Source organism: Cyprinus carpio, chromosome A11 (genome assembly GCF_018340385.1).
Source record: "Cyprinus carpio isolate SPL01 chromosome A11, ASM1834038v1, whole genome shotgun sequence".
Taxonomy (NCBI): Eukaryota; Metazoa; Chordata; class Actinopteri; order Cypriniformes; family Cyprinidae; genus Cyprinus; species Cyprinus carpio.
This window is the reverse complement of record NC_056582.1, coordinates 5,092,303-5,110,988: the sequence shown is the minus strand read 5'-3', so window position 1 is coordinate 5,110,988 and position 18,686 is coordinate 5,092,303. Positions and strand designations below refer to the sequence as shown.

The 18,686-nt window shown below is 36.2% G+C and overlaps 1 protein-coding gene across 3 annotated transcripts in view; it reads left to right on the top strand.

Annotated features, from left to right (window-relative positions):
* The window catches only part of LOC109071687 (copine-5), a 132,500-nt gene that overhangs the window by 17,554 nt on the left and 96,260 nt on the right, over positions 1 to 18,686 (top strand). For all 3 annotated transcript variants that reach the window (XR_006161083.1, XM_042766012.1, XM_042766013.1), the window contains exon 2: positions 13,535 to 13,575. Coding sequence is in view for 2 of the 3 variants with exons in the window: in XM_042766012.1 (XP_042621946.1) it covers positions 13,535 to 13,575 (41 nt within the window). In the remaining variant the exon portion in view is untranslated. The remainder of the gene's footprint in view (positions 1 to 13,534; positions 13,576 to 18,686) is intronic.

Here is an 18,686-nt window from a genome sequence, read left to right as displayed (position 1 = left end):
TTCACGAAGAAATAAAAAATTGCTGAAAATTTACTCCCAGATTTCGATGAGTTTGTTTCCTATTGGGTACAGATTTTGAGAAATGTAGCATTGCATCACTTGCTCAACAGTGGATCCTCTGCAGTGAATGGGTGCTGTCAGAATGAGAGTCCAAAGAGCTGATAAAAACATCACAATAATCCACAAGTAATCCACACAATCAGTTATAACCCTGGCACTGAATCTCATCAGTGTAGCCGGACTGCTGGAGTTGCAGCACAAATCAGCTGACCAGAAAAAAAGGACCTCAAGGTGTAAGTATTCTCATGGGTGATTTTTAATTGACTTTATAATGTGAGTGAATCCTGGAGAGCTAGATTTGGTTAGCAAATCCAAAGAGCTTGCAAAATAACATTATGAGTACACATTTCTTATGCCGTTTAATGATCTTCAGGAGCCCATTAAGCGCATAATATTTCAGTGTCATTTTTTATTTTGGTTATTTTGTGTCATTACATGCACATTAGACATCTAGTTAATCATGGCTAATTACACGACTCGCTCCATGAAAGGAACTTTACTGAGACAAAAAGAAAATTGACAAAGACAGAAAAATGCCATTTTAAAGAGGAAGTAAACAGTGGGAGCAAAACATGGCCTCCCACAGATCATTTCAACGGTCTATATCACAAATATTATCACACCTAGCCCCCGCATTCACACTTATATATACAGAACTCCACAAAAACAGAACGAAAGACGTGATGTCCAGAGACTGTGGGTGTGTTTGCTGTCAGTTATTAGTTATATACTCCGAAGCTAATCTGTCACATTTATACTGAGGTCAACATGTAGAACATTTTAATAGCATGTTTCCTCCAGTGAAATCAGCAGTTGTCAATAGCTCTTGTATGGAAAATAGGCCTACTCTCAAAAAGAAATGTCACTCTGTACTGACATATGTTCATTCATCACCAAAACATTGTTCTCTAAATACTTTTGGATCTCTTGTACTACAGTTTGTAAAACTTTTGTGTTTACTCTCAAAACTGCTGATGGAAATAATATGAAGTGGCTTTTATGAGTGAATGCAAGAAAATCCAAAACTTTTGCCAGGAAATGCAGTTTCTTGGGAAAATGCAAAACCTTTGCGATCGAACACAAAAGCATTAAAATAACTCAATATATTAAGTTATATAAAAGATAATATATGAAATATAACTCCCATCACTGTTACCTTCTTTCATTGCTGATTTATATCACTCTGTGTGTATATGTTCCAGACAGACTAGCAGACTGTATATTTTTTGTAAGTATTTTTCTTTTGGCAATTTACATTTTTACACCAGTAGGTGGCAACATTTTTTGTTTAAATCATCGCGATTTCTTAAATTATAAGCAAATCATTTATTCAAATGACTCAGATTCATTCAGAAACAAAAAACAACTGACTGTATTGCAAATAGTGACCATGCTTCATTCATCTTGTTCTTGCTAATCATAAGAGTCTTAAACTGTTAATGCCATGCTAACTAGTTGACTTATTAGATTGCTAACTTTAAGACTAAAGCTATGCCAGAAATTGCATATATAGGTAAATTTGGACAAACTAAATCCCCCATGTTGTTACTGTTACTATGAGTGATGACACTTTGACCCTTCCAAGATGGTCGACGTGTCGACATGTCTGAAGTAATTGAATGTAGAATCTACTTACATTAATATTAAGTGATGTACAATGATCACTGAGCTTAATTTGACCCAAATGAATCTGTCTGGTGATTCAGGAAGCCTTGTCTGCATCATTATGTTAGTAAGAATGGTTTTAGGTGGTCCCTAGATGGTAATTCACACCCCTCAAACACATCATGTGTCAGCTCCCCCTGAAGGTTTCCTTTATTCAGAGATCCTGCTGTCAAATTGATACATCATTCATGAGATTGTGAAACGTGTTACATCACCTCCTCTGATCCAGCTATGGGCTTGCCTGCAGCTAAATCCAGACGACATCAAAGCTCTGTTGCTTTAAGATGCAGAAGACCGATTTGGGATGGTGACAGAAAGCGCAGGCTTATTTTGGAACGCCTTCATTATTGTAGAAGTCTTTTGTTTGTTGGTTTTGAGAAGCAGAGGTTTAATCAGATCTCTGTGAGGTTTTGTTAAAAAGTGGATTAGATGGAACCTGAATCAACATCAAACCTGAAATGTTTTTCTATTAGCTCCTATAATACTGGATAGCAAATTTACTAATACATGAAATCCAGGTGGTTCATGTAATGCAGGGTAAAGTCAGTTAATCTTGGTGTGGTAAAAATTAATCATCTTTGAATTATCTTGAAAAATCACACCCAGATCATATGACTGCATGTCATCCACACAAACTGACAAAGCTTACACATAATATTTCATTTTCTTTCCGTAAAACAGAAGCTACAAAAATCATGAAACTGACTGTACTGACTGTGGTGTAAAATGAGTGCAACTTTAGTAAAGTAATCATTTATCAATATTCTGATTTAAAAAATGAATTGACCACTAAATGCTTGTATTTTAAACTGTTTATTATTATTCATTTTATTTAAAAGTTGCATTTATAAAATTAAAAATGTAACATTAACTAGTATCCATTCTGTTATATTTAACTACATTTTTTAGATATTTATTTAGAAATTATAAATATCAAATTAAAAATCAAGTAACAGGTTTAATTGTGTCTATTTATTATTCATTCTGAAAAGTGATTTATTATTTTACATTATGTTTTTAATTATTAAATTTCTAGTTGATTCTAGCATTTTATTTTTAAATGGCATTTCTAGTCCTCCACTGATAGGTGTACAAATAGCCTGTTAAATTTGGAGCTGTTTTACTTCAAATGCCTTTAAAGGAGATACCAAATATGATCATAACCATCACATACTGTATGCAGACTGATATCTAGAAGTTTTTTGTTTTTTTCTTCTCACTAACATCCTGATATTTAAACTGAACAAAATTCCAATGATAAATACAACTAGCTAGGTTAGCAGAATATCTTAAAAGTACATAAATATCGCCTTCAGTTCATACTGCTGTTTACATTTTCTCCAACAAGCGAATGCGATGTGACCTGTTTTCCGGTTTGGTCAGGTGACACTGTTTTTCTGTGTTTAAGTGAAAACTAAACAGCCCTTGGTGTACATGTACTGGTGAGAATCACTGCAGAACAGAGTTGATGCTTTTGCTTCTTTGACTGCTCTTCCATTATATTTCAAGTGTCAGTGCCTGCTTTCACACAGACACACACACACACACACACACACACACACACACACACACACACACACACACACACACACAGAGGACTATGCCTCCAGGGCATTGATTTACTGAGTGGCGAGCGCTGTGTTTTAGCGATCAAAGCCTTCGAGCTCATTGTGATGGGAGTTTGATGCCAGAAAGAGAGAAAAAGTGACATAGACAGAGAGAGACAGCGAGAAAGAGAGAGAGAAATATGGAAGGAGAGGACTGATGAGATAAAATATGTGAAAACAAGCAGAAGGTTGCAGAAAATAGAGCTGGCATCTTCTCCAGAGCAGTCGGCGTGTTCTCTCTTGTGGGAAGAAGCCTATAGACTGCTTCCTTTATAGTCTTTCTGCTGTGAAGAAACCACCACCTCAACACTCTGCTGCTCTCATGTACAAACCCTCTTGGGATTTGATAACAGCCAGCCATCTGTTTCCAATGCCAGCGCACAGGTTTGCATCACATCGCCACTTTGACATTCCCTCGCTGAAGTCAGGAATCTTTTTATTGTCCTGGAGCAAAGATAACAGTGTGATTTTGTGTTAAAGAATATTTAATGTATATTTTCAACCTCATGTCTGTGGACTGCAGCTGTTGCATGCTGTCAGTTACAGAGGACAATATTTACCACTCATCCCTCAGGTTGTAAAAAATGAACTGGAAAATAGTTTACAGTAAATGCACAGAAGCATGTATATCAAAATGATGTAGGGCCCTATGAAATCTGTTTTATTTCTTCTAAACTTTTTTCCATTCTATTTATTGATGAAATTTTTTTTTTTTTCTTTTTTTTTCATTTTTTTGGATTCCATTTTAATGAAACAATAACATTAAATAACATTTTTGTAATAGAAAAGCAAGTTTAATTAATTGAAATGTTGAAATATATACAATTTAACATCAATTTATTAAGCGTTTAACATTGCATTTTAGGGCCCTAAGAAATTAATTTGATATTTCCTAAATTCTGTTATTTTCTGTTTTAATTTTCTGGATTCCATTTTAATGGTTAAATTAAATGTTAGTAATCACAAATCATGTCTAATTAATTAAAAAAATATGAAACTACTAAATACAATTTAACAACAATTAATTAAAATTTTAAATTAAAATATTTACATTTTCTGTTTTTATTTTCTGGATTCCATTTGAATGATTTAATAAAGTACTTAAGGAAGTACTGAAGTACAGTACGGAAGTACTGAAAGTACTTAAGGAAATGTTGCAAGAGGATCAGGGCGATTGTAGCCAGAAAGCCCGTAGTATGGAGTGTGTCCACACACTCTATACTATATATTTTCCTGAAGTCAGGTATGCATCTTTTACTCTTAGTTTCATCTTTGAGAATTTGATGTCTTGTATTGATTTGATATCTCTGAATTGGCTATGTAATTGGCATGATACTTACTGTATCCTTGTTACCGCATTTCCTGCATCAGGTTAGTAATGGACTAAAATTCAGTTGATGGAGCATAGGGCACACCAACTGTATCTTTAGAGATCCGGCTAACACTTGGTATTAGTTCAAGCGTACTTAGATTGTAAGGGCTTATGGGGAATTTCCATTTAGGTCAACTGGATGTTGTTCGACCAACCTAAATAGGGTGAACCTAACCTCTGTTTATTGCAATATTACTCTAGCTAAGTGTACATGGGGAAACCATGGCATGACCATCCCAAAACTACTATCAGGGAAAGTAATGTTGCGTTATATCGGGTTATATCTATAGTAGTGGTCGTGACCACTAGAAATAATGTTGCTTTATTCAAGTGTGTACAAATCTATGGGGGCTAATTAATTAAAAGCACTTTTAGAATGAGCAAGCATAGGAGCGGCCGTCTAAAGAATTAGCCAATTACCTCCGTCTAATAACCAAGACTGACTAGAATGTGACCGTAAGATACGCTAAGGCCAAAGCGATATTTTGAGCAACATGAGCACTGGAAAGAATGAGTACATGTGACGACTGGGTGAAGGAGAAGCTGGAAACAAGTGCGAGTATGAAACAGTTTAATGAAAACCAAACAAAAATACAAACAACGCTGGGAAGACGACAATCCAAGATGGTGGGAGACGGTGAGTAATCCAGATGGTGATGGTGAGTTGGCAGCGGGAGAGGATGGCACAGGAACTGTGGGGAATCGAGCCGAAGGTAAGTGGTGATGCTTGTGAAGGTGCGATGAGTGGATGAGGTTCCGGGGGAAGACACGGACATACAACACAGAACAACACAGAACAACACAGAACAACACAGAACAACACAGAACAACACAGAACAACACAGAACAACACAGAACAACACAGAACAACACAGAACAACACAGAACAACACAGAACAACACAGAACAACACAGAACAACACAGAACAGTTACCCAACATGAAACAACGCTCTCACAAACACAAGACGTGAGACAAGCCATATATATAGGGAGAGGGTAATGAGTGACAGCTGCTGCTGATGACAATTAACGGAGACGCCCACAAGCTAATCAGTGCAGACGCGAAACACACAGATTTCACCACAAAGTGCAAAACCCAGAGATCACGGTTTACTAACCGTGACAGTACAATAATATTAAAGAATAAATAGAATAATCTGATGTCAGAATAATAATAATTAGAGACAGACAAACAACCAATTTGCCTTTCAACCTTAATTCGAGCTCATACTAAAATTGAGTTAGATTTGAGTTTAACCTAAACTGAATAACTTTGCGCGCTGAAAAGACCGAAAACACAAGAAACCTTCAGCCAGCACCGGATACCTTCCTTGGACCGAGTGCGTGGACCTTACATAATGTATAAACAAAGCGACCCAGCCTATTGGGTTAAAATGTATCACCCAACTAGTTTAAATGTGTTCTGTCCAATATATAGCAGTTGAGATATTTTTAACACAACCATTTTTAGAGTGTATAAGTCCAACATTTTAAGTGTTTTGTTGTAACCCTTACATGCATATGACAAATGCACAGCATGTCAGTTCAGTACAGGGATCTACAGTATACTCTCTGTTGATCATATCATCACAACCAAATAGATGTTACGTTGAAAATATGTTATGTTGAATATCCCTTTTAGCCCAGGCTTTCATTTACATAACCACAGAAAGGAAACTGTTCATTGATCTTTAAAGTCACAAGAACCTGATTAACTTTTACTCCACTGTGATATATCCACACCATGTCACACACAACAAAACAATCATCTCCATTGCAACAGGAACTCTGCTCCAGACATGTCCAAGTAGCCTGTGCCCATCAACACAGCTCTCAGATAACCCTTCTGAAATAAAACAACATTTTTGATTCATCTTTAATGAATTCTCTGTTGACCTCAACAGCACATTTCTCAGGGTCACAGAGTATTGAACTGGGATATATAAATTTCACAGTTGAAAGAGGGATTGACACAGAAAGAAGGTATCAAGGTGGACTGGTTCCCTGCCCTGGAGACACAGGGGTTTCAGAGTGATACTCATAACGGATTCAGCTTCATCTCGCAGCTCTTAAAGTCTGTAATTAAACCTCCAGTAGGATTGCTCAGAGCCTGGAGAGAGAGAAAGGAACCTTGCCTGAGCTTCGGAAGAGATATTCTGATTTTCAATAGGCCTGATGACAAGGACATGAACAGAGTTTAATGATGGCACTCGCTGTCATAGAGTTAGCAATTAATGAAGAATGGCAGGTACTCATTCTGAGCCATCACTATGATATAGTATAGCGATTTCTTTCTTCCTTTGGAGGATGTTACTTTAAAATGTATTCTTGAGTGCTTGAATGATGTTTTCGGTGCTAGATGTTATTAGCAGAAGGTTTAGTTTCAGCAAAGCAAGCAGAAGGTTTTGTTTGGTTATTTTCTAAAAGGCTCCAGCTCTTTTGTGTGAGTCCTCACAATGTCTTTCAACAAGCGCGACGGAGAAGATCGGTCTGATTATTTACTTCCTTGATATGCAGAGGACAATACTTAAAGTTAATTACATTTTGGGCTGTTGAAGAGTTGATGAGTAATTGAAATTAAACTCACCAAGCAAAGAGCATAATTTACAAGCATAATCATCGACACCTGCTTCCTGCTTTTTCAACAGGCTTTTTGGACACAGACACAGCATTTCACACATTATCATAAAAATTCTACAAATTCTCTATTGATTACTCAAATTTGTAAAAAAAAATTGGAGGTGGTGACATGTTTACTTGTAAACACTTGATTAAAGTTGCGTTTATGACAGCGGGGTGGTGGGGGTGGTTTGGTGATATTATAGAAAAAAAAAGCTTTTCATGGCAAGGCAATATTAGATCAGCTTGTAAAATGTCATTTGGTGTGTCTCATTTTTTTTTTCCGATAGTCCACTTTAGACATTCTACTAAATATAAGTAACTTTAAGTAACATTTCTCTGTAAGTAACTAAAAGTAACTGTAAGGAACTAACTCTAATTAGAGTATTAGTAGATCGTTAGGTTGTGGTTAGGGTTAGTAGAATAAGGGTGCATTTACATGATAACAGCATACTAAAATTTAAAATGTTTTAATGCTTTTTGGAAAGTTTTATGGACAGACAACAAACGTTGTCAAAATGATCCCCATTTGCATGAATCAGTGAAACCAGCTAAAACGCTGTTTTATGGTTATCAATTCGTGCATGCCTATAGACTCACAAATTATGTTTTTGTAGTTTACACAGAGACAATAATGGTATTGTTTTGAATAAACGTGCACATTGAAACCCATTTTCAAAAGTTCACATTTTTCGGCCCCCAAAATTCTGTTATTGTGTAAATAAAGGGCTAAAACCCCTTGAAATATATATGTTACTACTTGGTTTTGCCATATGACATGTTTAGAGTCATTTCTTAAAAATGGTATATGTTTTTCAACACCATATGAGATTAAAACGAATACAAAGAATACATTTCTAAGAATTCAGCATATTTTAGGCTACGCTAATTAATCCATATCCATTTGAAAACGGCGTTTTAGTTTTAAAATGCTCTACGTCCACATTCAAGCAATTTCTCAAACAAATTTCTCATCCACACTTAAAAATCAAAAGTGAATTGAAAGTGAATTGCAAATAACAGACACAATACCAGTATAAACATAGATATCTGTCGGTACAATATGCATCACATGACTAAACATGTGTCATAGTTTTTTAAAAGCCTCCATTTTCAGTCCACATTAGTATGCAGAAACAGTGTTTTCAAATGATCCATTCTGGAGAGCGTTTTCAAAAAGCTCAGTTTCCATCTCAGTGTGGAAGGAAGGCAGTGAAAAAGATGTGTTTTCAAACGAAAATATATTAGTGTGGACAAGGCTTTAAACTCATTTATTCTTTTTCTTTGTTGCAATCACTCTGACTGATTTGTCACTGACCCAGTTTTGGTATCGAGCAGCGGATCACATGATCATCACTCTCTGCATCGGTGTAGGTAGTCAAATGCTCATTAGCATAAATTTGAACTCTGCTTAACTTTGTTTCATTGTGAGAGTTGCTGTCGCTCATCTTGCCTCAAATCTTCTACTCTCCTTGAAAATAAAGACTTCTGGAAGCTTGGTCGCAGCAAATCACTATGTATACATTTGTTAATGGGCATTTCTTATTTTCATGGTAAATATACTGAGGATAAACAGGGATGAATGTTATGGATGATGATGAGTTCAGAATAAATTTAGTCACACAGATCTCTAAATGTTTCGCTAAACCTTATCTGTCATCTGCATTTATTTTGCATGCGAGAAATGTAATAATGTCACTGACATATGGCCTCTGAGCAAGCGTTTGTGAAAGAGTAGGGCAGATTCATTTCCATATTAGAAATCCAGAGTGAATGACAGAAGAAAAAATAGTCTGGCATTTTCTGAAGGATATTGCAGTGCTTGCAAGGCTGCAAAAGAATCATGTTAAAGTTTTAGGTAAGATTAGGTTTGGGTTTGGTTCTGTGTAAATGGAATTCTGTGTTAGATATGCTTTGTTTCAGGTTGTGCACAAAAATAAATAAATAAATAATCAACACAGAAAGACTATACAAAATGGCATTTTCACCCTCTTATACTTTTAGGGTGTTACTCGTAAATAGTCCTTCTGAATTAAAGCGAATCCCTTTATAAAGAGCACTAGCATAAGAAATGTTGGTGCAAATCAATATGTATAGGAATTTACCAAACAATCTGTCAAAAAATATAGACATTTCTGCTTCCTTGCAGGTGAAGCGATGCTTTCAGATGGCTCAGGGTCATCATCATGCCCCTCATCCTGCTGTTTACCAATCTGGCTGGTTAGGATGTTCAAAAAATAACAGTTGTTAGCGTAGACATATTTAGTTGTTGCACTATAGTATTCTGCTTTGTTTATGGTTTTGCTGTTTGTTCTATGCATGCACATACAATCTATGTAAACATCAACATGATAGCCAATTTTTGTTATCTAGCTGGAGTGAAATTTTTATTTTTATTTTTTATGGATACAACAGTTCATTTGTAATGTTGTACAAGATCATTTTAGAAATTGTCCTCTTTAACTTTATGTATAATACTAGGTAGGTTAGCTATCTAGCTGATATTACCAGCAAGTCAGATTTCTTACTAATTTATATACATAAAAATACATTTATTTTTGTATGCTCTACATTGTGTGGCAAAAAGGTGTAGTATACACCTGTCCATGTTATAATATATAAAACAGGTTGTAAAAAATATAAGCTTGTGCACAGTTGAAAAGCAGAAAGATGGTTTAAAATGATTTTTTTTAACCAACTCCAGGTTAAGGCTAACAGTAGTTTGTTGTAAGTGTAATATTTTAATAATGTCATTGTAATTTTTTATTTTTACATCATAAACAGGTGAACCAACAATGTGGTATAAGATTTTGAATGACTGGATTTGTATTCAACTTGATCCTTGAGACATTGTAAGTTAATTATAATGCTTTAACTGTCACCTTTTTCAAACAGTGAATATACAGAGAACACAAGCAAAGAACATTTACATTATCAAAGAACAGTGGGCTTCATTTATCAGTCTAATTTTCTGCCCAATTTTCTGTCGTACGCTCATTTTGTAAATGAGGCCCAGTATGACTGACTTCAGTCTAGCACTAGTTTAAGCACTCTCAAAGAACAAAAAACAAACAAACAAACGAAAAATCTGTCTGTAACAATGTAGAAACGTTCACAGTCACGCGAAGAAGGAGGTGGGAGTGGGACGCGAGACCGGTGAGTGGTGCAGGTGTCGATCCTTCCAGAGCACCTCCGTGGGACTCGAGACATCCTTCGGGTGTAAGCCCCGCCCCACTCGTCACACTGTCCATACACTGTTTGATGATTGAATCTCTCACTTACGTCATACATACTGTACATGTGCACTTTGTTGTATATGATGAGAGAATTCGCGAGGGAGCAGAATTCAGATCAAAACGCCGGTGTTTCAGCGATGACTCATCTGAACGCTTTTGATTGGCCGTTGCATTTATAAACTCAACAGAGTCGTGTGTGATTGGTTATAATGCGCAACACTGTAAAAAGAATTATGATGCAACATGAACAGATTTTCAATTAAATGCTGCAATCAACTCTTTTCATTTTCTTTTTATTTCCAACAGCCGTAATGCATTTAGTTTAACTGACAGTGCAGCGGCATTTTGTCACAAGTCCACGTTAATTTCCAACCCATAGTCTTACGAGGAATGAAACACCCTATACTGAACGGCAGTGAGATACCACATTTTCTTGTATTCCTGATGGCTCAGGCCAGCATGGTAATTATCATCTGAAGTGGGCATAAACACGGTTGATTAAGGTAAATGATATAGGACTATGAGCAGATTCCTGTAGACCTGAACATGAGGTGAAACAGAAACATGTAGGGTGAGGGCCTTTCCAGGCGACTGCTGAGAGAACCTATAATCAGAGCTGCTTTGTTAGTGAGAGCAAAACCAAATATTTCCCTCTGATCATCTATTTTGCCTGAGTCCATCCAGAGTGTGTGTTTGGGTAATCCTCATAATAGAAATGCCATTTCTGATTTAGACGTTGAGACGTGATGACAGTCGTGCCGCTGGGAGTGAGGCACACAGCTCAACAGAAGTGAAACTCCAGCGCTGGAATCAATATCTGTGTTTACCGCAGCTGATCAAGTGTCCTCATATCTGGAGAGCTGCGGATGCATAAAAGAAATCATCTTACCTTTACAGAAGAGTTTTCTTAAAATGCTGTCATCATATTATTTATTTATTTGATTTTGACTCTTCCATCTATGTGGGTAGTAATTGTTAATTAATCGGTCATTGTATAGCCAATTAACAATCCAGCTGATGTTTAATCATCTTGTGTCTACGGTTAGTGCCTAAACCTGGGGCCCGTTCTTCGCACCTTACTTAATACATCCACAATGATTTGAAAGATGCCAGATCTTCTAATCATGATAACCGATCTCTGGCTAATTTGGTTCTCTTTAAACAAATTTGTGGATTTGATTAAAATATCTGGATTAAGTTGTCTCTCATGTTCCCCGTAGAGGGCAGATGTACCGATACTCAAGACCACGATCAGCAATGCAGCGATTGGCTGGTAGAAAGACAGCAACATAATGACATCATGTAATTAAAAAAGACACCTGATGATAAACTTGACAAAATTCTGGACCTTTATAAGGAAACAGCCAACTGAACAAATAAACGTAAATGTTATAATACATAAGTGAAATGTGCACTGCTTTTATTTATTTATTTATTTATTTTTTTTACATGATTCCCAATTATTTATATTCACACTTTCTAGTATTTGTACATGCTTTACATTTTTTTCAATGTTGTAATTAGCAATTCATGTAATTTTATCTTTGAAGCAGATTTGTTATGTGACAGCATTCATTTAAATAACATTATAATATTATTTTCAAATTATTTTTTTAATTATTGTCCCTGGAATAGTAGGGTACTCTTGTAATAAAATAGTAGTAGTGGCTGGGATAGATTTTAAATATCAATTCCACTTAAAAAGATGCAATCTAATCCTGTTTATGAGCAGGTTTAAGTTTACGAACTGTTGCAAGTACAGGATGAGCTTCATAGAACCAAATAATCCAAGATTATGCCAAATCACCAACAATCAAATCCAGATAACTGAGTTAGCAATGTACTAATGTTGTTAACTAATGTTTATGTTTTTACTACTGAAGTACAAGATTTGATTTCTTTCTTTCTTTTGTTTTTTTCTTTGTGCACAGTCACATTTTTGTTACAACAGTTTGATGTTTTGTTTATCACTTTTAATGTGAATCTTTGGTAAAATAATTTTCAATGGTTTTTGAACTTTATTTGGAATGTTATTTGGAACATAAAAGAAATAGGAAAATTACCAAGCTAAACTGTGGTCTATAAAGCAAAAGTCATCTTGACTACTTTTAGGCAGCAGGAACATTTTTCAAAATATCTACTTTTGTTTCACAAAAAAAAAAAAAAAAAAAAAAAAAAAAAAAAATCTATATATCTATTTAACTTTCTCCACAGACAATAAAATGTTTATTAAAAAAAAAAAAAAAAAAAAAAAAAAAAAACCTGACAGCGAACAAACTCCTTCTACAATGACATTCTTCAATACTGCCATGAATTAATATTACATTAAAACAGATAAACTTTTGTGAAGGAGACCATGGTATAGTTGGTATAGTCAAAGTAATAATTCTATGGTACCTTGATAAAAAAGCTGGTACTGGCAGTAAGCTAAATGTACGTATGATGTTTAATATGAGTAATTTTGTCATGGATTGTGTAATTTTTAGTGTATGTCCTCACAACTATTGCTAAAACCATTGTAAATGTCAAGTGTAAATTTACCAAAAATGTCGTAGTTTTAGTAAATTAGTAATTTTTTAGTAATTTTAGCATGTCATTTAATAATTTAATTATTAATAATTATTAATTAATTGCTCATCTATTCGGAAAACATTACAGATCAGAAGAAAATGTAGTGAAGCATTTGCCATCACATTGTGACATTTTGTATTGTTTATCTTGAATTGTTTACTTGTTGAAAATGAAACGTTAGAAGCCCTTTAGTATATTTGAGGGAGCCTACAGTCAACATTTCTGGATGTCATCATGAACCTTTACCCTGATATCTACTTCTGTGGAATTCTAATAAGCCAGTTTAATAAAATTGTCAAAAAGCCTCTTCAGTAAAGCTTCATATGTCAATGTGTCACTGATAGCGTTTAATCATGCTGTCAGAATTATACTGATCTTTTTTTTTTTTTTTTTTTCTCCCCAGGAATCTTTTAGACAGAGACACGTTCTCCAAATCTGATCCACGTGAGTACAGCCAATGGAAGATGAAACTGAGCTTTGCGTTTCTTCATTTTATACTCGTTCTGCATTAATTAGTGACCCCCACTCGTTTTCTCCGCAATCTCTTGTCTTTCACCTCTCATCAATCATCAGCATGATTCTGAAGAGTTCTTCTCATCCACATCGGTCTGCATGACTCCAACAAACCTGAATGAAACATGAACTCAAATGCGCAATGGCAGCAAGTTTCATAGAGACCCTTTGAAGAGAAAAAGAGAGAGGGAGAAAAGAAAGAGTTTCACTAAGTGGATCTCTCTCCTCTCTGAAAGAAATATCTCTGTACTTCTCATTTGCTAGAGTGGTAGAGAGGGAGTTATAATAAAGAAATTGTTCAGCAAAAATGAAAATTCAGCTCACCCTCACAATGGGCCTCATTTATGAAACGAGCGTATGACCGAAAACGGGCGTACCGTCAGGTCTCAGCTCATGTACGCAAGTATTTGAGTTAGACTGAACTTGCGTGCAGCATAGATAATCTGGAGGAGAAGTGTATAATGACAGAATTTTGTTATTTTAGATTGTATTTTTGAAGGATTTTGTTAATTTATTTTTTGTTCATTAACCAGTAAGATTAGAATGTCTAGAAACGCTTCTGTGGATGGAGAAATGCAGAAATGAAGTATATAAAATAAAATAAAATAAAATAAATAGGACTACATAAAATATATTTCTCTTAATTAATTAACATATTAACAAAAGAAAAAAAAAAAGCTGTGCAAAAAGTAAAGGCTAGGCTCGTTTTTGTGGCACTCTTAATGCATTTTATTTGTTTTCTTTATCTTTATTTTATTAAATCCAACTGATTGTGCAGGAGCCTCACGCACACACACACACAACATATCAGATCTAACATTGCTAAATTGACATTTCAGCCAATCATCATCAAACTAAAATGCAGTCAACCAAAAATCAAAGTTACACTGCTCAATTTAAAAGGTCCGCTGTAAAATCAGCATGCAGTGCCCAAACAAACATTTTCACACACATGAAAGATGATGTTTTATGCAGATTTTGGAACACAAGTTAAGTACAAAACCTTGTTTGCATAATGAATAATAATTAGGCAACCAAATGTTACATGGAAAAATGGAAATATTTAATATACATATAAATTAATGTAATTATTTGCAATTACAAGTTTAATGGCTCTTTTTGGAGTAAGATTAATTTCTCTTGAGATTACTTCCTCATTTTGGCAGGGTTACATTTCTCTGTGTCGTAAACTCTAGGGACAAGGCTTCTAAACCAGGGTATTTTTATAGGCATGATATTCAAATGACAATTGTTTTCAGCTGCCACATTTATCAACGTATGATCATTCGCATTAGCAGCATACAAATGTTTCATGAATCACATGTGAACTCTGTCGTAAGATGATTTCTGCACATTGATCTACACTCATTTCTACGTTAGATTGATAAAGGAGGCTTATTGGCTCAAACCAGTATGATTTTCTTTCTTCAGTGAAACACAGAAGACAAATGTTTAAGTATGTACTGAAATCATAATGGCTACATAATGAACTTAAATATGGATCAACATGAAGGTGTCATAAGCATACACATTATGAATTTTGTCATCAGTGTTATATAAAAATAGAAATGAATAGAAAAATAAATTAATGTATGTTACCACATATTTTCATGTTTGCTTGTAATTGAAATGATCCCAGCATTTGGCAACTTAATTCCACTTTTGATTTCCAAATACTTCTTCCTCAAATTTAATAGAATCATTTGTGAAACAGCTCCATTTCCCATCCCTATTGTTCATTAATGATGTCACTGATGTGTTAAATTTTAAAGTGATATATTTGAATGGTATGGGATTATTATCCTGCCATGATTCAAAACTGAAAATAAAGTTCTGAAAGGTTGAAACTAAGTGTTCGAAAGCTCAAAATCTTACAAAAAAAAGTTTTGCAAGATCGAAAAATAAGATTTGCAAGCTTGCAAAATGTAAAAAAATAAAAATATCTCTGCAAACATTATGTTGTTTTTGAGATTTCCTTCATCAGAGATTTTCAAATTTGTCAGTGTTCTCCCACTGTATTAGTTTGTTTTCCAGGTTTGAAACCTTGTAAATGGTGATCTGAAAACTGGAGTGCGAATGTGTGAAAAAAAGTTTTGAAACTCTGAAAACAGAGTTTTGCAGGCTTGCAAAGTGGTAAAAAAAAAATAAAATCTCTGCAAACATAATTTTGTTTTTGAGTTTTCCTTTTTCAGAAGTGCAACACTCTTTTTTACGGTGTTGTGCAATCATTTTTTCAGAGTTTCGAATTTGTCACTGTTCTCCCAGTGTATAGTTTGTTTTCCAGATTTGAAACCTTGTAAATAGTGATCTGAAAACTGGTGTGCGAATAGGTGAAAAAAAAGTTTTGAAACTCTGAAAACTGAGGTTCGAAAGGGCGAAACTTATTACATTACATTACATTTGCACTCCTATTGCAGACTATTTTTTCAGAGCCGAGTTTACAACACCGACTTTGCGGAGATACGCTCACACAGTTGCGAGTTTGCGACTCACGTGATTTGTGGCAGCGTTGTCACGCAGCTCCGCTCTGAAACTCTGAAACTCAGACTGAGCGAAAATGAAGTTTCGCAAACTGGCAACTTAAAAAAAAGCCTGGAGGGAGGGCCTTCTGCTCTTGGCCAATGCTTTGTTGTCTGCTGACGTAAAGTCCAATCACAAGTCGTATTTACTGGAAGGTGGGATTGACCGACTGCTCCGCCAATGACGAAAGCACACAGGATACGCAAACAGAGGATGCACGGATCTCTGGCCACAGGGCGGTCCCGTCTAGAGCTACAAGAAGAACCGCGTCCATGGCTGGATAGCGTCCGGTCCGATCCAAAAATAAGGCTACCGACTTGTCGCGGTAATTCACTATACAATTGCCAGTAGCCACTGAGTTTACCACTGATAGGCCGGCGGTGCATCAATATACACACCCACCTCACGCAGGGAAAGACTCATTTTCTGTTTGACCCATGGCCTGGAGATGTACAGTGTTGCCAACTTAGCACCTTTGCAGACCCCTTTAGCAAGTTTTTTATTCTTCAAAAAAGCACCTAGCGACAAATCTTTAGGGTTTGCCCAAACCTTAGGCCTACTTAGTTTCTGAGACTTGCCGTTATTGCTGCGCGAGGTCTTTGCTTTCTCTCTCTGTGCGTCTGCTGTGTTCAGACCATAGACTGTAAAAAAATATGGACGTAGTGTCCGTGACGTCACCCATAGACTCCTCAATAGCGGTTTTGAAGCTCAAAGTGTGCAGAGCGGGCCGTCGCCATCTTGGCAGCGCGTCACCGCGCGACTCTCCCGGAAAATCGAAAATGGGAAAAAGGCGGGAGCTGGTTGCTGAAGCCACGCCCACCTAGCGCGACGGCATTGTCAGCAGCGGCAATCCACCTGTCTCTCAAGTGGCCACGCCCTTAATTATGCAGACCTTTAAGACTTAATAGAATTTAAATGGATGAGTTATAAAACAATTCACCATTCTCACAGTTGTCATGAAAGGCAAAATTATCTATATAGACCAAAATCATTTTTTGAACCAGGCTGTAAACATGTTTTTTTCTGCTGTAAAGTTGGGCATTTTAACATGGGGAGTCTATGGGAATGACTCGCCAGCCTCAAGCGGCCAGTCGATGAATTACAGTTTTAGTCACTTCCTTATTGGCTTCACGAGAGAGAGCGCGGGGTTGCCGCTCGGTTCAGACACACAGAGACGCATATGATGTTGCTTCTCTAATTTTACATGCAAGTGTAGCCGAAATCACAGCACAGTTGTTGTTTTTATCTTACTGTATGTGTATTTGATTTCATCAGACGACGGCTCGATTATCAGGATTTTTGTGCATATTAATGTTTTGGAAGGGAGAGCTGGTCACTATTTCATATTCATTGTCTGACAACAGAAACAGTAAAATATATAAATGAAAACAGTTTTTTTTTTTTTTTAGAATTTAGCTGCATCCAAATACAGTATGTGGGCAGAGAGAGGCAAAAAAAAATATGTAATAATAAATAATAAATGTGCATTTTCAGAAGAAGCGAGCTGAAAGTGAGTCTCCGGCTGCGGAAAGTGAGTCGTTCCCTGCGTGAGGTGAGTGTGTATATTGATGCACCGCCGGCCTATCAGTGGTAAACTCAGTGGCTACTGGCAATTGTATAGTGAATTCCCGCGACAAGTCGGTAGCCTTATTTTTGGATCGGACCGGACGCTATCCAGCCATGGACGCGGTTCTTCTTGTAGCTCTAGACGGGACCGCCCTGTGGCCAGAGATCCGTGCATCCTCTGTTTGCGTATCCTGTGCGCTTTCGTCATTGGCGGAGCAGTCGGTCAATCCCACCTTCCAGTAAATATGACTTGTGATTGGTCTGTACGTCAGCAGACAACAAAGCGTTGGCCAAGAGCAGAAGGCCCTCCCTCCAGGCTTTGTTTTAAGTTGCGAGTTTGCGAAACTTCATTTTCGCTCAGTCTGAGTTTCAGAGTTTCAGAGCGGAGCTGCGTGACAACGCTGCCACAAATCACGTGAGTCGCAAACTCGCAACTGTTTGGGCGTATCTCCGCAAAGTCGGTGTTGTAAACTCGGCTCTGAAAAAATAGTCTGCAATAGGAGTGCAAATGTAATGTAATGTAATAAGTTTCGCCCTTTCGAACCTCAGTTTTCAGAGTTTCAAAACTTTTTTTCACCTATTCGCACACCAGTTTTCAGATCACTATTTACAAGGTTTCAAATCTGGAAAACCAAAACTATACACTGGGAGAACAGTGACATATTCGAAACTCTGAAAAAATGATTGCACAACACCGTAAAAAAGAGTGTTGCACTTCTGAAGAAGGAAAACTAAAAAACAAAATTATGTTTGCAGAGATTTTATTTTTTTTACCACTTTGCAAGCCTGCAAAACTCTGTTTTCAGAGTTTCAAAACTTTTTTTCACACATTCGCACTCCAGTTTTCAGATCACTATTTACAAGGTTTCAAACCTGGAAAACAAACTAATACAGTGGGAGAACACTGACAAATTTGAAAATCTGAAAAATTCTTTGCGCAACATCATAAAAAAAAT